At 37.9% G+C, this 24,059-nt stretch overlaps 1 protein-coding gene across 1 annotated transcript in view; it reads right to left on the reverse strand.

Annotated features, from left to right (window-relative positions):
• sf3a3 (splicing factor 3a, subunit 3) overlaps window positions 1–24,059 on the reverse strand; it is a 37,368-nt gene that overhangs the window by 7,701 nt on the left and 5,608 nt on the right. The window contains exons 3-14 of the mRNA XM_060847156.1: window positions 23,711–23,763; window positions 23,075–23,180; window positions 21,074–21,146; window positions 19,465–19,556; window positions 17,407–17,489; window positions 16,203–16,341; window positions 13,902–13,970; window positions 12,337–12,404; window positions 11,669–11,773; window positions 9,701–9,770; window positions 4,434–4,598; window positions 1,934–2,044 (exon numbers count right to left, since the gene is read on the reverse strand). Coding sequence (XP_060703139.1) covers window positions 1,934–2,044; window positions 4,434–4,598; window positions 9,701–9,770; window positions 11,669–11,773; window positions 12,337–12,404; window positions 13,902–13,970; window positions 16,203–16,341; window positions 17,407–17,489; window positions 19,465–19,556; window positions 21,074–21,146; window positions 23,075–23,180; window positions 23,711–23,763 — 1,134 coding nt within the window. The remainder of the gene's footprint in view (window positions 1–1,933; window positions 2,045–4,433; window positions 4,599–9,700; window positions 9,771–11,668; window positions 11,774–12,336; window positions 12,405–13,901; window positions 13,971–16,202; window positions 16,342–17,406; window positions 17,490–19,464; window positions 19,557–21,073; window positions 21,147–23,074; window positions 23,181–23,710; window positions 23,764–24,059) is intronic.

Raw genomic sequence — 24,059 nt, forward strand, 5'->3', positions numbered from 1 at the left:
ACACCAGATTATAGTCCAACAGGTTTATTTAGAATTGCAAGCTTTCAAGGGCTGCTCCTTTGTTAGGTGCTTTTGTAACTTTACCTGATGAAAGCGAAGTGCTCCGAAAGCTTATGATTTTAAATAAACCTGTTGGACTATAAAAATGGTGTCTTCTGACTTTGCCCACACCACTCCAATTCCAGTATCTTACTTCAAATTATTTACAGATCTGTGAATAGCTGGGGCCCAAGCACTGATCTCTCCAGGACACCACAAGCCACTGCCTGCTACCCAGCAAAAGACTGGTTCATTCTCACTCTGCTTCAGGTCTGTAACCAATTTTCAATTCATAATAGTATATAACCCCCAACCTTGTGTACTTTAGGTTTGCCTTCTAGCCTTTTATGTGCTCCCTTAAGAAATCCAAATAAACATCCACTGGTTCTCTGCTCATCTATTCCACTAGCTATAGCTCCAGTGCATAAGTTAAGTGTGATTTCCTGTTCATAAACCTGTGCTGACTTTGTCTAACCCCTTTAAGGCTTTCTAAATGCTCTGTTATCAAGTCTTTTATAATAATCCTCAGCATTCTCCTTCCAATTATGTTAAGATAACTGATCTGTAATTTTGCTTTGTCTCTCTCTCTCTCTCCCCAATATTGAATAATGGGATTAGATTTGTAACACACTAACATTTGCAGGGATGTCCAGGGGTTGAGATAATTGAGCTCAAATAACTACAACTATCTTCCTTTGTGCTAGGTATGACTCCAACTAGAACAGACCAGACCCATTCCTTCTAATTCCTTTGTGCAGATGGTGATGCATGAGTTGCGAGAGGAAGTAGTGGAGTCTGGTACAATTACAACATTTAAAAGGTCTCTGGATAGGTTAATGAACAGGAAGAGTCAAATGTGGCTAATATGTCAAGGGTAGTCGCTCTCACCTCACTTCTGGAATTTAGCTCTTTAGGTTAAACTATTGAGGTCAGGAGCTGAGTGGCCCAGACAGAACCCAAACTAAGCATCAACGAGCAGACTATTTGCTAAGCTGGTGCTGCTGAATAAAATTGTTGTTGACACATATCCTTACTTTACTGACTATCAAGAGTAGACTGGTGGAGCTCCACATAACTGCAAAGCACCTTCCCATGGGTCTACGTTCTCTGAGCTCGTGACAAAACATTCTCATGACTAAATTAATTGCAATCTCCATATGATTGATTTTAGATTAGATTCCCTACAGTGTGGAAATAGGCCCTTTTCTCCAACCAGTCCACACTGACCGTCTGAAGAGAACCCACCCAGACCCATTTCCCTCTGAATAATGCATCTAACACTATGGGCAATTTAGCATGGCCAAATCACCTGACCTGCACATCTTTGGATTGTGGGAGGAAACCAAAGCACCCGGAGGAAACCCACACAGACATGGGGAGAATATGCAAACTCCACACAGACAATTGCCCGAGGCTGGAATTGAACCTGGGACCCTGGTGCTGCCAATTTATGCCACGTTGCTACAGGAAGTAGGGACTGAAGTTACTCCCACAGAGTTTAGAGCACATGCAGAGAGTCTAGAAGCAATTTGTTTTCTCCTTGGCCTCTTAGCTCTAACTGGAACCTTGTTTAAGGAAAGGCTATAAGGAAAATTACAATTCAGATAGACTGTCACCTTCAGAATAAAACCATTAAAATCCCAGATATGCAATTCCTCATTCAAGGCACAACAAGCAGAAGTTTCCCCAAGTGTCAGGGGAAGAGGTCTGCATGGGAGCGGCCCAAGAAACCTCAGTATTTCACCAGAAGCCAATGAAAAATAGAATTAAAAAAAACGATACAGTCAGTCCCTTGTCCAGGAGTTAGTGTACAGCACAGGAGAGGGAAAATATAACCAGTCTAAAGAAAACCCTCAGAGGTCAATAGTTTCCATATGAAGTTCATTATTCTTACAGCAAAATGGCGCTGGAATGCTTTGGGTCCTCTGTATGTATAATTTCCACAGATTTCACAATTATAGTTGATGTTCAAACCATGCAGCTTGTACAACCAATATGGAATGGGCTGAAACAGAAAGTATAGAGTCACAACAAACCAAAATGATAAAAATACAATGCAAAATAATACATATTGAATTATAAATTCATTAGCTCTGCCATCTACTGGTGGTCTGTAACATTGCTGGTTGCTGAATCCTACAAGTGGGAAATAATTTCTAAAGCATATTGAAACATCAACGTGTCATACTAAACACAAAGAGACACCTTCAAAGTAACACAACCTGCGCCAAAATCAAACTGCTACAAAACACAGATTACAATAGTTATCAAGGACACATAATTAAACTCCAGCCTAGACATAAGTGAAGCTACTAGCTTTTGAGATTTAATTGTATTAGATATGCCATGCCATTAGTCATGTCAACACTTTTGAGTTTTCAAACTACAATACTGAGAAGAAAGGGTTACATGTGACTTTTAAGGAACTTTATTTCTAAAGGACTTGAACACAAACTTGTAGAAATATAGAAAATAAGATCTGATTGAAGATTTGTAGCTCGGGTATCCGTTGTTGTGGTTCTGCTCGCCAAGCTGGAAGTTTTTGCTGCAAACGTTTCATTCCCTGGCTAGGGAACATCATCAGTGCTGTTGGAGCCTCGTGTGAAGCGCTGCTTTGATGTTTCTTCCGGTATTTATAGTGGTTTGTTCTTGCCGCTTCCGGGTGTCAGTTTCAGCTGCAGTGATTTGTATGTGGGGTCCAGGTCGATGTGTCTGTTGATGGATGTTCTTGCCGTTTCCGGGTGTCAGTTTCAGCTGTAGTGGTTTGTATATGGTGTCCAGGTCAATGTGTCTGTTGATGGAGTTTGGGGATGAATGCCATGCTTCTAGGAATTCTCTGGCTGTTCTCTGTCTGGCTTGTCCTATGATAGTGGTGTTTTCTCAGTCAAATTCATGTTGCTGGTTGTCTGAGTGTATGGCTACTAGAGATAGCTGGTCGTGTCGTTTTGTGGCTAGCTGATGTTCATGGATGAGGATTGTTAGCTGTCTTCCTGTTTGTCCTATAGGGTCAGCTGAAACTGACACCCGGAAACGGCAAGAACATCCATCAACAGACACATCGACCTGGACCCCACATACAAATCACTGCAGCTGAAACTGACACCCGGAAGCGGCAAGAACAAACCACTATAAACACCGGAAGAAACATCAAAGCAGCGCTTCACACGAGGCTCCAACAGCACTGATGATATTCCCTAGCCAGGGAACGAAACGTTTGCAGCAAAAACTTCCAGCTCGGCGAGCAGAACCACAACATTATAGAAAATCCTGGGAGACCCCATTTGGAGTACAGAGAGAAAATTTGGACACCACATCTTAGGAAAGATATACTGGCCTGGAGGAGTACTACATAGTTTTACAAGAAAGATACCTGGACTTCAGGGCTTAGGTTATGAGGCTAGACTATAAAAATTAGGCCTGTTAGCTCTAGAATTTCGATGGTTAAGGCATGATCTGATTGCAGTCTTGAAGATAACAACAGGAAAAGACAGTAGATAAGATAAGTTATTTCCATTGGTTAGAGTTTCTAGAACTACAGGGTATATTGCGAGAATTATGGCCAGATCATTCAGGAAAGATGTTAGGAAGCACTTTTATATGTAAAGAGGGGAAGATGTTTGGAACTAATTTCCACAAATGACAGTGGATGCCAGATCAGTTGTTAATTCTAAATCTGAGATAATTAATTTTTATTCAAAGATATTAAGGGATATGGGGCAAAGGCAGGTAGATGGGGTTAGACCACAGATCAGCCACAATCCCATTAAATGGCGGAACAGGTTTGAAGGCTGAATGGTCTACTCCTGCTCCCAAGTTCCTAATACTAGGAATCCGTGCCAGGCATTCTGGATCAGACTTCAGTGTTCATCTTCAAGAATGCAATACCTGGTTTTTAGTATCTGTTTCCTTGAAAAAAAAGCCTAAGTTTACTTTCCTTTTTTGGATCCTCCCTTCAAAGATGATTGATTACTTAAGGGCTTACTGTACTTAGAGTACACGCACTTTGCTCCGCGCAGTACTCAATTCAAGGGTGAGGAGGAACATTCCTCATTGATCAATTATTAGGTCCTATTATGAAATAGAAAATATACTATGGTTCTACATTTTTACAGTGATTTACTCCCTCTTTCCACTTAGTTAAATCTATATCTCAAAAAGTTAGGAATCACTAAGTGCCATTTTTTAATCAAATTTCATAAACATGTTTTGATTGCAACCATGAGCATATATGGAGAAATAAAAGGACAGCAGAACATGGATTACTAGGTATACAGATTAAAATGGGATTCATTAGTACGTCCGAAGTCAAAATTAAAATTCAGCACCTACAACATTCTATTGGCTTATTATTTAATCATCAAGCATGATCATTGACCATTTTTCTTTAAGCTCACCTTGCCATCCCAACCCAATGGCAAATTCTTGGGATTGTAGATTATTTCATTTTCCTCATCTTCACTTTCACTCTCACTGACATGCTCCTCTTCCTCCTCCTCTCGTTCTTCACCAGTCCGAGCTTGCTTGCGTTGTACATTTTCTCGGGTTAGCTGTCTCTGTTCCTGTTGAACAGATTTTAAGAAAAAGTAACTCAACAATCAAAAGGACCACAAGCGCATGACTGCATCAAAATAAATACAAAAACAATGAGGGCACAATTCACAATCCTGAGAATAGGGAACTAATTTTTGATTGTACAGATTCTATAATCATCAGCAGCAATGGACTGATTTTTTTAGCAGCATTCTAAACAACAGAAAGTTTGCATACAGACATGGAATCTTTATTTTGACAATGGGAAATAACTCCATGTAACAAATTGCATGGTCACAATAAGTACATCACTTGTTTATTTTCACTGCAATTGACACTGAAAAAGAATCAAAAACCTTGTTCTTCTAAAGGACCATAGAAATATTTACTCATTTGCCTTCACATCAAAATACTGAAGTATCATTTTACCACTGCCAAGATTTCTCCAAATTTTGCCCTCCCAGTAGCAGTGGTGAACTCTCCCTCTTTATGGTCATTTAAGCGGGCATTGGATAAGCATATGGAGGTTATTGGGCTAGTGTAGGTTAGGTAGACTTTGGTCGGCGCAACATCGAGGGCCGAAGGGCCTGTACTGCGCTGTATTTTTCTATGTTCTATAAAGTGTTCAAAAACAACACACTCTTTTGATACAGATAAATTTCTTTCAACTTTGAGTTAGTGAATACATTTTCTGTAAGTTTAATGGGATCTATAATTTCACACAAAATTTTAAAAATTTCTTTGCAATAAATGATTAAGAAGTCTTATACAATCCTCTTGAAAACAGGTTACTCTTAAGAATGTACACAGGGGGCAGTGAAGACTGCTGACAGCCAACAAATAACATTTTAATAGCTGCACTTCTGGGATTTAAAATTCTTCTTCTTAAAGATTAGCTTTGCTGATCTCTCAAATACAGACAACAGATAGGTCGCACCTTCACAAGACTGGAACCAAATACCCTTACAGAGAGGTTCACTGGTGGTCAGGAACGTTTAGATTAAATCAGCAGGGAGATGAACACCAGTATAGTGAAGTAGCAAAGACGAATAAAGCACATAAATAATGAGGGTATTAGATAGTAATAGAGAGGGAACTAGCCCCACATAAGAAGCTGACAAAGGAGGACTAAAAGCACAGGTTTACAACACATTTATGTCAGTGTACAATTGATGGTGACTACTTAGATAAAACACTGGCTAGGGATATAGTTCCATGGTGAAAATGAGGACTGCAAATGCTGGAGATTAGAGTCAAGAGTGTGGTGCTAGAAAAGTACAGCAGGTCAGGCAGCATCCGAGGAACAGGATGAAGGGCTTTTGCCCGAAACGTCGATTTTGCTGCTCCTTGGATGCTGCCTGACCTGCTTTGCTTTTCCAGCAACACACTCTCGACATAGTTCCAAGGTGTCTGTAGAGAGGGGGGGGCCTGGGGATTCAAAATTGCAGATCCTTGAAGGTGGCAGGGCATTATGAAAGTAATTAGCAAAGTATGAAATCTGAGGTTTCATAAGGAGGCACAAATAATAAAGCAGTTAGCTGAATCTTTAAGCAGCTCTAGTTGAGCTACAACTATAATGTTCAGTCCAGTCACCAATCTTAAGGATGGAGGTAAGGTTCTTTCGGGTATGAGGCATAATAATTCCAGGGATCAGGCATTTTATATACAAGGTTAGTCCAGAGAAACTGCCATTGCTCTCCTTGCTGCAAAGGAGGTTGAGGAGAGATTTGATAAAATTGTACAAGATTATGGCCGTTTTAAATAAGGTAGACAAAGAAAAGGATTTCCATGAGCAGATGGTATAAATGTGAAGAGACAGAAAGTTAAGCTTTATTAGAGGTGAGGAAGAACCTGTCTTGTGCATAGGAATAAAAGGAGGCCATTCAGCCCGTCAAGTCTCCTCACCATACACAATGGCCATGACTAAATGAACACTTTAATGCCTTTTACTCACCTTCATTCCCATAAATCTGTTAATCAGAAATCCATCACTATCTTCTTCAAACATACTCAAAGACTGAGCAGGCCCTTTGTGGCAGAGAGTTCTAATGGTTCATAACTCTATGAGTAAAATAATCTCATCTTAGATTCAACTAGCATCTCCCTTGTTTTGAACGGTGCTCCCTGACATTAGCCTCTCTAACCAGGGAAACATCTTGCCTAGATCCACGCAGGCTTTGCCTTAATGTATTTTGTATGTTTCAATGCGATGGTCGCTTATTCCTGGAAACTCTATAGAGAACACAGGGCCCGATTTGCCAAGTGTCTCTTCATTGGAAGTCTGCATCATCCCGGGAACAGGTTTGATAAACCTTTGTTGCACTCCTGTGGCCATAATATCTTTACTGAGATAAGGAGAAAAAAAAACTGTGCCCAGTACAGTACTCCAGGTGTGGTGTAACCAAGCTATTAAGCAACTGAAGCAAGACTTCACTACTCCTGTATTCAAATCCTCTTTCAATAATGGGTCACATTCCACTAGCCTTGCTAATAGATTGCTGTATCTGCATATTAGTTCTCAGTGAATTATTGACAAGGTCACCCAGGTGCGTTTGTGCCCCTACACTTTTCATGCTTTATCACTTAAGAAATGCTCTGCACATGTGCTTCTCCTAACAAAGTGGTTAAGATCCCAGTTTTGCAGATGATGTTCCAACTGCCGTGTTCTTGCCCAAACACTAAGCCTGTCAAATCCTCCTTAAGCCACTTTGCACCTTCCTCACAACATATATCTCCACTCAGCTTTATATCATCTGCCAATCTGAAAGGATTACATTTGGTCTCAACCTCCAAATTATTGATATATATTGTGAACAACTGGGACCCCAAGAACTGATCCTTGCAGTATCCCACTAGTCTCAGCCTGCCAGCCTGAGAATGACCCATTTACTCCTTCTCATGGTTTTGTTTCTTCACCAATCATTAATCCATGCCAGTACACTGCATCTTATTCCACGTGCATTAATCTTTCTTTATCAAAAGGCTTCTGGAAAGCTAAGCATACATGTCCATCGGCTCTCCTTCACAAATTTTATTAGTAATATCTTCAAAAAACCGCACTCATTCAATTTATCTCATAAGAAACAGAGACATATCCTTGAGGCACCAACAACTCTACCCAGCCAGATACTCAGACATACATAACTGAGTTATGGTGTCTCATCCTCCAATAATTGTGTCTTGGCACAAGTCCCACATCACTAGCCACCTTTTACACAGCAGTACAAAAAAAAAATCCCTCTCTGAAATACAGCAATGACCATGTGCCTGAACACTCAGAAAATGTGGCAACAATAAACTAACTACATGTATAGATTTCAACTGATGAATAAACTGTAGCTGATTCTGCAGTATTATCCCCGAATAGAGTTTATGGATTACTTATGGAATATAGAATAGTTAGCTTGCAAAAATATAAACATAACACAAGTAGGTTGTTACTATGAGAACAAACGATTGTAAATAACATCTATGTAAAGTAATTCAACTTGTATTATATACTCTTGGACGTCACTTTATCTACAGCAATGTGAATGGGTGGTTTGATAAGGGCAAGAATATTAATCTACATAATTCACAATAATTATGTTCAGGTGGAGATTTCTCTCTTTGAAATTACAATGGCAAACCATAGATTGGAGAAAGGTTAATTGACATTTGGTCAGGAAATTTTGCAAATTGAAATGTGCTTGGCAATTTCAGGCTTCGGTTAGAAATGTATATGAGAAACACCTTTAAAAAAAACTGTTTAGTATCAGCAAGTGTGTGAGAAATGCTGTTTTAGTAAGTTCCTCATAAGCTCCCTCTGGCATGGCTTATGGCAAGTCAAATATTACATTGTTTTGAGAGGTAATTTAGAATGATCAGTGTTAACAGCGTGGACAAATAACTTGCAAAAACCAGTGCTGAGACACAGAGAGACAAGTGTTTTCTTATTGAATATTCATCAGAAACCATTAGAGGAAATTAAAATAGTTATCCTTGTGTGTTACAGAACATTTTTACCCATTATAATTAGAAACAATTGTTAGCATTGCTGCGTCAGTCAAATCTTTTTACTTTAATCATCATTTCCAATTTCTCAGCAATTCTCAAACAAAATAATTATCTCCTGCTACCTGGGACACCTTTCCGCATTCCATCTTGTTCCAAAGTGAAAAAAAGTATTTAAAGCTTGTGCCACCCCAGAATCTGTCAGAAATCATTTGAAACAAATTATTTTGTTTCAAATAATTTGGGAATAACCAGCTTAACTACTGTTAAAGGCAAACAAAATTCAAGCCTCATTTTCAGATGGAGAAAATGTAACAAAATTGTTTTTAAATGTGCAATGAAAAGTATATTCATGCTCAATTGTTCCACTTGCACTGTGTCTCAGAGTTTTACAAAAAAAGTAAGTACTTAATAACAATTTTCTTGTGAAATTTTACCTCAAGTTTAAAATTTATATTCTGGCTTGTTTTCAAATCATTTGGAAAAACAAGACAATAAATCTTAACAAAGGAAGAGATTCTTAGAAGTTACATCGAGTTAATGCCAATGAATAAATAAATGCTCTTTCCCTTGTAGGAACCAAGGAAATGCAGGAACAGGCAGTTCTGGCAACTCTGTTTAGCTGACACAGAGCTCTCTCTGGGAGAAGTATCAACTTCAAGCTTGCTATGCTTTAGAGTACTACAGCTTTGTGCCAAAACATTTTATGCAACTAAACTAATTAAATCATTGCTTTTTTTTATAAAATTGACAGATTTTGTTTATAGGTCAATAAGAGCTCGTATTTATTGCCATTTATGAATAAGATATATAAGTTAGTATATAGCAACATAAAACGTGCCTAAGCACAGCATATTCCTGTGATACAAGTGCCCCAGTTCATTACAACCGTGGTGTTAAGAGCAGATTCTTTCACTATAATTCACAGCATCTGTATTTTCCATGAATATACTAAATTAAATCTTTTACGCAAGGTACACCAAAATAACACTCTACGGGTCTCCTGGAATAAAAGCCAGTATCTGCTGTGACAAAACCAAACAAGTTATCAATTTTAGTTTGAAACAATGACCATTGTAAAATCTATGCCTGTCTAACCAAATGGGTCAGCCGACAAGTAACAATCTCAGAAACTCACCCCAAGGATTTCTATGTATTCATACACTTGAGCTTCAAGAAAAGCAATTTCTTTGTTGCGTTCCGAGTCCCTGCAGTGGTAGTGGAAGAAAAATTAATGAACTGTTTTGAAATATATTAATTCCATACAGGGAGGCATTACCTTTAGACTTTCATGCTGCAGAACACACAACAGCTTAAGACTTAGGAGCAAAATTAGGCTAATCAGTCCATCAAGTCTACTTGTCATTTAATGAGATCATGACTGATCTGAAAATCTTAAACTCCACTTTCCTGCCTTATCCTCATAACCTTCAATTCCCAGACTACTTAAAATCTATCCACCTTAGCCTTGAAAATACTCAACTGCCCACTGACAATGGTCTCAATGGAAAAAAAACCCTTACCTCTGTCTTAAATGGGCAACTCCTATTCTGAGGTTATGACCTCTGGTGCGAGACTCTCCCATAAGGAGAAACAACTTTGTGTCTCCCTAAGAATCTGAAATGTTTCAATAAGGTTGCCCCTCATTACCCTAAATTCCAATGAGTGCAAACCTACTCTTTTCAAACATTCCTCAAGAGAAACTCACTTCACATCTGGAATGAACCTAGCAAATCTTCGCTGAACTACTTCCAATGCCAAAATATACTGCTTTAGATAAAGGAAGCAAAATTGTTCATGGTATTTCTGCTATGGTCTAGCTAGTGCCTTATATAGTTTTGCAAGACCTCCCAATTTCAATACTCCATCCCATTTGAAATAAAGGCAAACATTCCATTTGCCTTGAGAAAGCAGAGTGAATATTTTGGGTCCAGTGACCATTCTTCAGAACTCTGTTCTGAAGGAGGGTCACTAAATACAAAACGCAACATTACTTTCTTGCCACAGATGCTGGCAGAGCTGCTAAGTTCTCTAGCAATGTCAATTTATTTTTCCAGATTTCCAGCATCCACTGCTCTGTGTTCTATTTTATTCCGTTTTCCTTCCCTATTATCCGCTGAATTTAAATGCAGAAGGACCTCCAAGGCCCCCTGTGCTGCAGCTTTCTGCCGTCTCTCACGTTTAATAACATTCAGCTCTTCTATTTTTCCTGTAAAATTGCATTTCCTTACATTTTCCCACATTACATTTCATCTGCCAAATTTTTGTCCAATCACTCAATTTGTCTAGATCATTCTCGTCATCCTCAATGCTTGCCTTCCCATCTATTTGTGTCATTTACAAACTTGGCTATCGCACATTCACTTCCGCAGTCCAAGCCATTAACTTAAATTGTAAATAATTGTGTCCCAGCACAATTGCTGTAGCACTCTATTTGTTACAGGTTGCCAATTCAAAAATGCCCCCTTTGTCCCAGTTCTATCTTGTGTCAGTTAGCCAATCATCCATCCATTCATGCTATTATATTACCCCAACACCACGGGCTCTTAATAAAGTATCCTCATATGTGGTACCTTATCAAACACCTTGTGGTCAAGTGTAAGTATGTTACATCTACTGCTTCCCCTTCATCTATCCTGTTTCCCAAACAACTCTTTAAAAAAAAGGTCATGATGACTCTGCTTGATCATCAGCAAGGTCTCCACTTTAAATAATTTTTAATTTTATCATGTTGGGTTATATGAACATTTTTTTTGTTTTTAAATGGCTGTAACCCATCACAGAGACTCAGGAATTTCAAGACATGATTGGACTTGGTCAAATAACCAACTGACGCTCTTTGCTTCAGCCAATACATGAAGGATGGATGGATATATGGGCAATGTACCAGACAACATTATAGCAACGGAACTCAACCCTAAGTAACTGCAGATCAGAAGAAGGGGAATAAGTTAAAGCAAGGTGTAGAGTTTTTTTTAAAGAATTTTGTGAAGAAAGTTCTGCTGAATTGATAGAGAAAGAAAACTGGAAGAATGGTCTCCTGCAAACTGGACTTAGCCTACCTGATACATCACAGGTCAAATACACAGTTTTGTTTTGTACTAACTTTTTAGTGCCTTTAGATTTAGACTTTGCAAATAATGAAGGGTCCAGAGCCTCCAGAGACTTCCCTTTAGTACTGAATAACCTCTGGGCTCTCTCTTCTAAGGTTCTGAAAAAAAGGAAAACAAATAATGCATTTGACTGTTAATTAAAAGAATAATTAAAAACAAAGCCTTCAAACTGCATTTAAAGTTAGCAGCCCAGTAATTCTAAAGCATAACTATTACAAACCTACAGACAGTGAATTTCAGAACATCAGTTTACACCAACTGCTCTCATACTTGCATATTCCACAGTTTAATAGTTATAAATTCTTTTGCAGAGTAGTTTCCAAAACATTTATAATTAAAGCAGAAATTTACAAATTAAATTTATATTCTCTTTCAAACACCAGTTTCAAGACTCTTTGTTCATCAAGGACCCAGGAAAAAAATTTTCCAACCTTCTTAAAAACAAGTTTAAAAACAATTCTTAAAAAAAATAACTTTTTAAATGCAGTTATGCAGAAGATATCGATCTTGGGCAGTGGAGCAAAATAGTGACAGTAATGGAATTGAAAATACTGTGCTGTTTCCAGCAGGCAGATGACCCAATGCTACTTGTTTTGCATCGCTGTCTGTGATGAATTTTTACTCCATTGTGTTTAATCCCTGTTATCAACTGGACACTTACCCACCACATTTCAGACCCAAAGCCATTAAGGCGGATTTCAGTCTGTCCAACCCCAAGGAAGCCAACTCCTGTTGGTTCAAAAGTATTTTTAAATTTATAAATGCCCTATGCAGTCATAAATGAGCAGAACTGCTCAGTAAATAAAACTGCAAACAGAATTCTCATGAAATACAGTACTTTTGTAATTGTATCAAAACAAAAAAGGACTCAATCAAATGATAAATCAAACAGCATCATCGAATCTCAGTCACAGCAAGTACACGAACCACTCTGAAAAACCTAGGGATAGAGTTGCAGTGTAGCATGGAAGCAGAGACATGGGATACTCAGCCACAAGTGGCAGGATATATGTTTGGTTAAATAGTGAACCAAATGACGTATATGTTCTGAGCATGTACATGTACTGGAACTTACAGCAGCATGACAATTTATCGAGAAATGCACGGCTGGTGGCCTCCCAGAGACTCCTTTGGCCACTTTGGGCCCAGAGTCTCAATGACATTCTTGGAACTTGAGTGGGCACAGTGGCACCAATAGCCACTGCTCCCACTAGTGATAGGTACACTGCATGTGGCACTTCTGCAGCCAGAACCTTGAGTACAGGGAAGCCCAATGATGGCCACTTAAGTACACAAGGATACTGGATTCTGTAAGACCTCCCAAATACAACTAATGCAAGTCCCCCACTGGCTCTCCAACCACTGGACATGTCCTTGTTATCCTGACAAAATCCATGCCTCTACAGTGTGTTCCTAACCTTCATAAGCTTGTAGATCTGTATAGCAGAAGAGACCACTTAGTTCATTGTATCCATGCTAGTCAACAAAGATCAGACTTCACTAATTCTATTTTTCAGTTCTTGACCTAAAAACAAGACGACTGTGTGGCAATTAACACAAGATATTACTTAAATGTTATGCGAGTTATGACTCAACCACTATTTCAAGCTGTATGTTGTTGACTCCCACTCTCCTCAATTGTCCTTATAGTCTTCTACCTGTTACATTAAATGTATGCCCCCTGGTTACTGACCCCTCCCGTAGATAAAGTGCCTATCTTTCTAGATGAAATTGGTCATGGTAACCCTCAGGTGAAACTACCACCAGTTGTTTTTCTCTAATGAGAGAGCAGCCCTATGGCCTTTTAGGAACAAGACAACATTACCTTACCTAATTTAGACACATCTTTCCCATAATGTAGTGCCTAGAACTACACAGTACGCGAGTTATGGTCTAAATAGTGTTTTATACAGTTCCAGCATAACCTCAGTGCTTTTACATTTTATGCCTCACTTAAAGAAGGCACTATGCTTCATGTCCCTTTCTTTATTTTAATATTGTGAAAATAAAAGTTTAAAGCTATCAAATTATTACTTCGGCACATTAAATACAGACATTTTTAAAAAGACAGTTGTACAACTTTTTCACTTTCTACCATGATAAAGTACAACTTTTAAAAAAAATTAAAGACACAGATCATTTGCCTGAGAGATTTTGAATAATGATCATCATAAGCTTCAACATAGACCAAAGAGAATAAAATAATAAACTAAAAGGATAACCTACTTCCCAGGATGAGAAAGCTGACAGATCTAAATGAGCACCAGCATGAGTCAGGGCACTGCTTGTCTCTTTCTGTCAAGACAAGTGACAATTACATTAATTCAGTCAAGATAAATAATTCACATATAAACATCATCAACATGGACATACTATTTCATGCAATATTACAAGACTTAGTGACTTAGCTCAAACTACCAGATTTAGGCTTACTACAATTAAGTGATCCCTTCATAGCACATACGTTTGATAAAACAGCTATGGTCATAGAATCATATTTAGATTACAAAGTTTAAAAATGTTTTAAATCTGCATTATAGTCCAGTGCTCAACTGTGTGAAAATGTTTTGAACTGTCTCGTAATTAATTGCTGAAATTCCAGGTTTCCTTGCATACAAATGATTCAGGTCTGGGTGAAGTTTTACCTTTTCTCCTCCTCACTGTAATAAAAATGACCATTTCGTTATACACTGTCTAGCAATTTGGCACACTCCTGACATTTTGTTTCTAGGCTAAAGCAAAGGCAGATTTCCTTCCCTTATGACATGAGTAAACCAGATAGATTTCTTTGACAATCTACAGTGGTTACAGAGATACCATAGGCCTGCATTTTATTTTTGATTTTTTCTGAATTCAAATATCACCATCAGCCATGGCAGAATCTGGACCAATGTCCCTAGGATATTAGCATGGGGCTCAGGATTATTAGCCCAGTGATGTTACCACTCCATCAAGTAAAAGTTTCAAAACATGTACCAACAGATTTAAGAACAGCTTCTTCCTTGCTGATATCAGATTTGTGAACAAACTTGCCATATTTTAGAGGTGATCGTTCTCTCCACCCTCTCTGTAATTGTAACACTATATTCAGCATTCTGTTCTATTACCCTGATGTACTTATGTAAGATATGTTTTATCTGGTTAGCACCCAATTTTTGAACTGTATCTTGATACATATCTCAATAATAAATCAAATTAAAACTACTTCCTAGCTATATTTATCTTGCTGATTTTGGGACTAGAAACATGATAAGGTACTCTTGGTAAAAATTCACATTCTATTGATTTGATTTAATTTGGCTTGATTCAATTTCATTACTTAAATTGATTTATTAGAAATTCTATAAAGAGAAACCATTTAAACTATCAATTGGCAGATGAGAAAGAGACATATGTAATGCTGCATTCTGTAAATAAGCCCATTATCAAGAAGGTATTACTGTCTAGTTTCATACTTCTGCATCTGGTTTGAAATCAATATAATACAATAGGACACTATCAGACGTAATTTAACCTGTTGTGGGCAGCTCAGTGGTTAACACTGCTGCCTCACAGTGCCAGAGACCTGGGTTCAATTCCCGCCGCTGGCGACTCTCTGTAAGGAGTTTGCACATTCTCCCAGTGTCTGCGTGGGTTTCCTCCAGGTGCTCCAGTTTCCTCCCACAATCCAAACATGTGCAGATTGGGTGAATTGGCCATGCTAAATTGCCCGTAGTGTTAGGTGAAGGGGAAAATGTAGGGGAATGGGTCTGGGTGGGTTGCACTTCGGCGGGTCGGTGGGGACTTGTTGGGCCAAAGGGCCTGTTTTCACACTAAGTAATCTAATCTAATCTATTGTATACTCATTCCCCCAACAGCTTGGTGGAGTACAATAGACAACTGACAATGCTGTCTTGGTTATATCCTAGGGGCTGGAGTGCACCCTGAAATTGGGAGAAAAAGTGAGAAGAGAAAAATAAAGAGGGGCACACAAAGTGAGAGGAAGAAAAAGATAGAAAGACAGAAAAGAGAAATTCTGTTGTTTAAAAAATGCCTCAGCATCAATTCAAACCAATTTCTAGTAATTCTGTAACGCTCCTAGAACCACATCTTCTAATAACTATTTTACTTGAAACGATTGTTTTTATATATTGTGCCCTACCTCAACCTAAAAAGGAATATTTGAGCCTCAGTATCTTAACATCTCTCACTCTCAGAACACAAAAGAGACATAATGCAATGTACAAGAAATGTATTCTACCACCTTTGTTAAACAAACAACTTTGCAAATGCTCAGCAGTAGAGTGATGCTTTTCTGTAGTTTTAACTCTCAAATGCAAAAGATTGATAGAGCCTGGCTTCACAATTGCTTAGGAACACTGAAATATCTCTAATTTTGAGGTAAGAGGAGAGATGCCAAGCCAAGTAAAAATGCTGCTGAATATAAATATTCCAAAGTTATGGTTGTCAAGAAGTTAGTTTATTTTGAACAAACATGTTTATTGCAATATATTGTCATACTACAATAATAATTAACATATTACGTACTGGCCAGCCAGGAAAGGTGCCGTTATCCCATTTTTTCTCAAAGTCAATTTGTATTTTTCCAAACAGTTCATTCTGATCCAATAAAGGTTTCACACGGTCAGTATAATCCTGGAGGTAGTCTAACAACATTTCCAGATACCTAGAGGAATTAAAAATTGACTTCAGTTTAGTTGAAATGGAATTTAACTTTCCAGTTATGCACTCTCAAGAATAACAACACCATACTAAACAGTGAAGAGGATAGTGATTCACATTTGACCCAGTTAAAGCAATCCAAACCATTGACAAGAAAGTGTGTTTGTGACTCAGAAACCTAATCAATATTAAATGAGAAGTTGTGGCCCTAAGGTTTAATTTTTGTACTGGTTTCTCCTTACTTTATAATTTTTTTAAAATCAGTCCATGGGTATTTTAAATTTTTTTGAAGACATTCATAAATCGTACTCAGACAAAAGTGAGGACTGCAAATGCTGGAAACCAGATTCTAGATTAGAGTGGTGCTGGAAAAGCACAGCAGGTCAGGCAGCGTCCGAGGAGCAGGAAAATCGACGTTTGGAGCAAAAGCCCTTCCTCAGGAATGAATCATACCTGAGGAAGGGCTTTTGCCCGAAACGTCGATGTTCCTGCTCCTTGGATGCTGCCTGACCTGCTGTGCTTTTCCAGCACTACTTTAATCTAAATTGCACTCAGTCCAGTTACCTTCCTCATTTCTGCATTACTGTTTGACTGCTGAGAAACTGCAAACTATTTGCAGAACATATGAAATAATGACATAAAGATGCAAATTGCTGTTAGCCTTCAAAATAAATAAAACTTAAGTGCAAAATTAGAATAATTAAGGCTGAGAGAAAGGAGAACTATATCAACATGCAGCATCACTGCCAGATAAATTATTCAAATGATAATTTTCACACTATCATAAAAACAGTTGTATTGACAATGTAAAATATAGCAATAGGCCATAACCCGCTCCATGATTTAATGAGACGATTATTTTTATCTTCTTGGCCTCAACCCCACTTTCCCGCCTGTTCCCTCTGTAGCCAGATTGTTGGACTGTCAGTTGACAATACTTCAAATATCTTAGCCTCCACAACTCTCGGAGAAGATACTTTTAAGAGATCAATAACTCAGGAGAATCTTCTCTTCATCCCCATTGTAAAAGGATTGGATCAATATACATTAAAAAAGTATGTTCACTTACCGCTTATATTCTGCATTTTTTCTCTCTTTTGGAATATCAAAAAGTTGGTCAAATGTGATCAAGTAAGTAATATAATCACATTTCTGTAAAAAGAAAACTTGTTGTAAAATTCACAGGAATTTTATAATCCATGTGCACATTCTGACAAGAGACAGCTACCGGAACTCTATCAACAAACACATTGACGTGGATCCCATTTATCACCCCTGAGAAAAAGAACAGGAAATGATCTGTGACCCAAGGAAACCTAAACATATGAATAAAAAGCAGGCCATATCACCAGGCTTCACCAGAAGCTCACTGATGATGTTACCTAGTATGGTGACAAAACGTCTGAAAACAGACCTTCCAGCTCAGCTCCAACTTACATCCTGAGACAGCTAGAAGTAGATAGAATTCCAAACACTAACATGATCAAGGCATGTGAACTAGAGTACGGCATTGAGACAGAGGATCAAACATGACCAAACTGAGTGGGAGAGCATGCTCAATGGGTTGAATAGCCCATTTCATGATGCAAGTAACAGTCTCCAGACCAACAGTACATGAGGTACCAGCTGTACCCCAGGAAACATCTCTCTCACTAAATTACTGACTGGAGGATCATATGTGTTTTAATCAAAATTCAAAATATACCTTTGGCCCAGTTGCAAGAATAATGCACAGGCTTGTCATAACCCTTTACTGAAATGTTCATACTACTGCAGATGGTGGTAACATTTGGATTATTTAGATAACCCAACCACTTTACGTTCCAGTGGAACTCATCTTTGTAGATATAATAGTTATAGCTCATGTTCTATTTTAGCACAACTGGAAGACAACGAGAGGCATTGACTTCAAAATGAACATACCATAATGCTTCAAACAGGCACTTCAGTTGAAATTAATGTTTCATCTTTTAACAAAATAATCCACAGGGGTACAACTATCTGCTGCAGAGGGAACATTATGCAAAGTTCTTTATTACCATGTACCAGATAAATTGTACTCTTGGATGACTATATACTTTCACAGAATAAATGCACTATGCAAATTCTTAATAAATTTAAATGAATCCATAGAATCAGTCAATGTGTGGCTACTTCATTAGTGTCATTCCATTATCTCTATTTAACACAATTTATATGAATCGATAATTATAAAATCTAAAAGAAAATGAGTACTTTAATATAACAAACAGGAATCAAATTATGCTAACACTTCAACTGATAATTCCTTTGCATTATTTACCATTTTCCATTGTCTCAATACTACAGATACTCCTCAACCACTTTAGAACTGAAAAACATGAACTGACAATGCTGAATACCTATCTCGTGTCAGTCTTTGGGACATCTTTACTCTCCCTTGGTATCTTTTTCTATAATGCTAGCAATGAACTACTGGAGAATTGCAGGATTACATTACAATAGAAACAAGCAAGAGCTCCAATGTGTTAAGACCGCTGCATTATCCTTAGCTTTAGTGAACTTCTGTCAGACCATAAGATCATAAGACACCAGAGCAGAAATTAGGCCATTTGGCACATCAAGTCTTCTCCACCATTCAATCACGACTGATAAAATTTACAAAATCATTCTTCTGCTTTCTCTCCATAATCTTTGATTCCTGGACAATCAAGAATCAATCTGTTTTGAGTATATTCAATGACCTTACTTCCACAACCTTCTGTAGCAATGAATTCCACAGATACACCATTCTCTCGCTGAAGACATTTCTCCTTATCACTGTTCTAAGGGTCTTCCCTTTACTTGAAAGCTGTGCCCTCGGGTCTTAGTTTCTCCTACCAATGGAATCATCTTCCCAATATCAACTCTGTCCAGGCCATTCAGTACTCTGTGACTTTCAATTAGATCCTCCTTCATCCTGCTAAACTCCACTGAGTATAGAACCAGAGTCCTCAAATGTTCCTCATATGTTAAGTCTTTCATTCCAGGGGTCATTCTCGTGAACCTCCTCTGGACTTGCTCCAGGACCAGTATATCCTTCCGGAGTTACGGGGGCCCAAAATTGCTCACAATTCCAGACAAGCCAATTTTCTTACTTCTTACTAACCTCTGAACCTTTCAGGTTAATGTATTTGAGGTAACAGTCATGAAGGTCAAGATAACGTCCATATCCTTCCTCATCCGTGAACTCCACGAGATCTTTAAGAAACAAATGGATTTAGTTTTCATTTGCATGTATTTCAATCACAAGCCAGAGCAAGTCATAGAGCCATATAATCCCACAGCACAGAAATAGACCCTTCAGTCCAACTAGTCCACACTGATCGTGCCTTCAAACTAAACTCCCCCCACTTGCCTATGTTTCGCCCTTATCCCTCCAAACTTTTCCTATTCATGTACTTATCCAAATATCTTTTAAATGCTGTAACTGTGCCTGCATCCACCACTTCCTCTGGCAGATTATTCCACACACGAATCACTCTCATCCAAGTCATTTATATAAAGACAAACAAAAGTAGACCAAGTACCTATTGAACATTGCTGGTCACAGGCTTTCAGTCCGAAAAACAATCCTCCATCACCACCCTCTGTCTCCTACCATCAAGCCAATTTTGTATCCAATTAGCAAACTCCTCTAAATTCCATGTGATCTAACTTTACTGATTAGTCAATCATGCTGAACCTTATCAAAAGTTCAAATAAACAATGTCTACCTATCTGCCTTCAATCTTTTTGGCTACTTTGTCAAAAAAACTCAGTCAAGTTTATGAGACAGATTTTCCTTCACACAAAACCATGCTGACTATTCCTAATTACTCCTTGCCTCTCCAAATGCATGTAGCTGCTACCTTTTAGAATCCCCTCCAACAACTTACCCACCATCACTATCAGGTCTATGGTTCCCAAATTCTACTTACAGCTTTTCTTAAATAAAGGCACAACATTAGCCATCCTCCAGTGCTTCAGCAATTCACCCGTGGTTATAGACGATACAAATATTTCTGCTGGGAGCCCCACACATTCCTAACTTTCCACATTGCCCTGAGATACACTTGAACAGGTCCCAGAGATTTATCCATCTTTATGCTTTCTAAAGCCTCCAGCTCTTCCTCTTCTGTAATGTAACCAGTTTGAAAAATATCAATATTACCGCTTGTTCACTAACCTTAGTTTATATAAAAGACATTCACACCTAATTCAGGAAATTGTAATTTTAATGCATGGTATAATTAGCAAAGTATCTTAACTTAAATATTTTGTAAAGCATTTTAACTGGGATACATCCTGTAATAATAACCTGTCATTTAGCAACAGAAGGTGTCCATAGCTTTCAAATATGCATCAATGTGGTGAACAGTTGTTTAGTAAGGTAACCTCATACCTGTCCGTGGTGTTGTAGCAGCAACAGCAATAAATACTAAATGTAGTTGCCACCATTTACACAATCATTAAGCAGATTACAAAATTTAGAAGGAAACCTCCAAACTTTAAATAAAAACACTATGTTTATGTATTGCATATTATGCATTGCTGCTATTGATTTGGTAATTATGTGTTTAACGCAACTGTACATTAAAAACAGGCTTGTTACAGTCTACTATCTCAAATTTATTTTTCATTTTGACCTGGTGTTGAATTAAGATTACTCAATGATAATAACACTGCATTTTCTTTTTAGAAAGAGCAGAATGCTTAAAAACGTTATGCAGACTTACTCTGTGCCTCCTCACTTGGATTATCCCTGGTCTTCATTAACTCCTCGAACTCCACCGACATTGGAATACTTATCTAGAAGAAAAAGGAGAAAAGCGAACGTCACTTCAAACAGTCAGACACCAAATGTTCACCTTAAAGAGAACCTTGAGAATAGAAATGTTTCAATTATTTCAGATCATATTCAATTTACCAGCTACTGGTAAATGATAGTGAACTACAAATTGTAGAACGTGTCGGTTATGAGGCAAGTGCAGGAGCAAAGCAGTAAGGAGTCATACATTACCGGATTATCACCCTCTATAGAAAGCATTTTGTTTGTATCAGACTTGTATGTACAGATTCAGGACATGGGACCACTTAATCCAAATACAGTTAAACTTTGTTTTAACCAGCACTTTATGAAACAGCACTCTTGATAAATTGGCAGAAATTATATACCTAAAATATTGGACGTTTACAGTATTACTGCGATTTCCAAGTAGTCAGTTGAGGATGCAAATAAGGAGACTCTCTGCTGTTAGGTTTTATTAAAGGCAAAGTGATTATTTAAATGAGTTATACTGTAAATAAAGTAGAAACAGTGACGTGTACACCTCCTGCATTACACTGATTATGTGGACCTCTTGATCAACTGGAACATCTGATCAACCTGTGCACTTTTGGTCCCATCAAGGCTGGTTAATATAACGTTTACTGTGTAAGTTTTACACTGGAATACTGGTTTTGGAGATTTCACATTCCTGAGACCTCAGCACTTTATGATTTATATCAATGACTAAGATGAGGGGAGTGAAGACATGGTAGACTCTGCTGAAGACACAAAGATAGATAGGAAAGTACGCTGTGTCAAGCACATGAGGATGATGCAGATAGATATAGATAGGCTGAATGAATGGGCAAAAGTCTGGCACATGAATTATATTGGAGAATGTGAAGATTTCACTTTATCAGCAAGAATTTTAAAAAAGCAGAATATTACTTCAATGGAAAACAACTGCAGAATGCCGAGATGAAGAGGAATCTCGATGTTCCAGTACAAGGTTCACAAAACATGAGTATGCAGCTACAGCAATTGATTAAGAAAGCTAATGGAATGCTACACTTCATACAGTAAAAATTGAACAACAAAGGTCAAGATGTTATGCTTCTGTTACACAAGGCATTGGCCTGATCACATCTTGAATACCACGTACAGTTTTGATCATCTTATTTCAGGAAGAACGTAATTATGCTGGAGGTGGTTCAAGCAGGTTTATTAGATTGATCCTTGGAATGAGTGTTCTGGGCTTGCTTCCACTGGAGTTTAGAAAAGTAAGAGCAACTTAATTGAGGTATACCAGATCTTGAACTATCTTGGCAAGTTGGGCATGGGGAGAGTGTTTCTTCTTGTGGGTGAATTAGGGAAAGCACGCTTAAATTTTAGTGGAGAAACGAGAACTTTTTTTCTCGCAGGGTTAACAGACTTTGGAACTTTCTGCCTCAGAAGGCGATGGAGGCAGAGTAACTGAATATTTTAGAAGTGGAAGTAGGTAAATTATTGTTAAACAAGGGAGTCAAAAGTTTCTCACGGTAGATAGTAAATTTGCAAATCGAAACACAAACAAATTAGCCATGATCTTACTGGATGGCAGGGCAGGCATGAGAGGCCAAATGACTTCCTTCTGCTCCCAATTCATAAGCATCGCTTCAATGAGTACTGTAAGCTAGTTAGGAGAATTTTCTCAAAAGAAATCAAAAAACAACATTTTTTTAAAAAAAAGGTTCCAGTCAGTTCACAAAAATACTCTGAGCAAGGTTTTCTGAATTCCAACGTGCTGCATATGTCTCGATATTTGCTTAAGTAGTATGTGAAGTGCAAGTAATTTACTGTAAAGGTCAAGTAATTTAATAGAAAGTATGATAAAGAAACAATGCTATGTATCATGCTGTTTTGTACTAATTGTATTCAGACATTTTATACAAGTTCAAACTAAATGCTTCATGTCTGTGGGTGCACCAACCTCATTTGGGTGTTTTCTGTGGAATTCTTTGATCATCTTCAGCCGATTGTAGAATTCTCCAAATTCATTTGGTCCTGAAATGGCATTTAACTCATCCTTTCGCATACTGTCAGCAAAATAAAGCCATAACAATGAAGGACTGCATTATGCAATATTTAACACTCAAAACAGAGCAACAAAGTAAGTGGACCTTCAAGGTAACAAATGTTCTCAACCAGAACACATATGCAGTCAAAGGCCAGTTATATGATGAATACTAATAGATGCTAAATATTCATCAATATCATAGCAAAATATCAATGTGTTTGCTTTTGGACAGGATCAAAAGCTATAACTTTGAGTTATGTTACTGAAAGTGAAAAACCTTTATTGGTTAAGATACAGGGAGTATTTCTGGAGAGGAGTAAACTTTTGATAGTAGTCCAACACAAAAGGCGCAAGATGAATTAGGTGGCAACACAGTGAAAACTTCACAAGCATCGTAAGTGTAATTGCTCCATTACCCTGTCAATTAAAATGCAATGTGACATTTCACATGTTTCATTAAACATTATATTGTTTGAAAATGTTCAGCTGCATTCATTTGTCAAATACAAAACTTGTTACGATCTGAAATCAATCAATAATAAGACATACCTATCTTTGTCTTCGTACAAGTCTCTTAGATTTCCTGCCACTTCCATGTACCTCTGGAAAATAAATAAACGAAAAAATCCAATTCATTTAAAACTGTTACAGGTGAACAGAAGACAGTGTTCAGCATTTAACAGGAAAAAATTTACAAGCTTCAAAATGCAGAATATTGCTCACTTGCATTTCACTCAAGTTCTTCAAGATAAATAAAATGCTAAAAATTACTGTTCATTCCTGCACAACTTGTAGCAGTAAGTATCAGACTATTGTTATTCCAGCAACACAGTCTCAAACCTCAGGTAACTTCAAACATGTGTGCACAATAGTATTGAAGACTGGCTATTTACAAATC

This window comes from Hemiscyllium ocellatum, chromosome 30, assembly GCF_020745735.1.
Source record: "Hemiscyllium ocellatum isolate sHemOce1 chromosome 30, sHemOce1.pat.X.cur, whole genome shotgun sequence".
Classification (NCBI taxonomy): Eukaryota; Metazoa; Chordata; class Chondrichthyes; order Orectolobiformes; family Hemiscylliidae; genus Hemiscyllium; species Hemiscyllium ocellatum.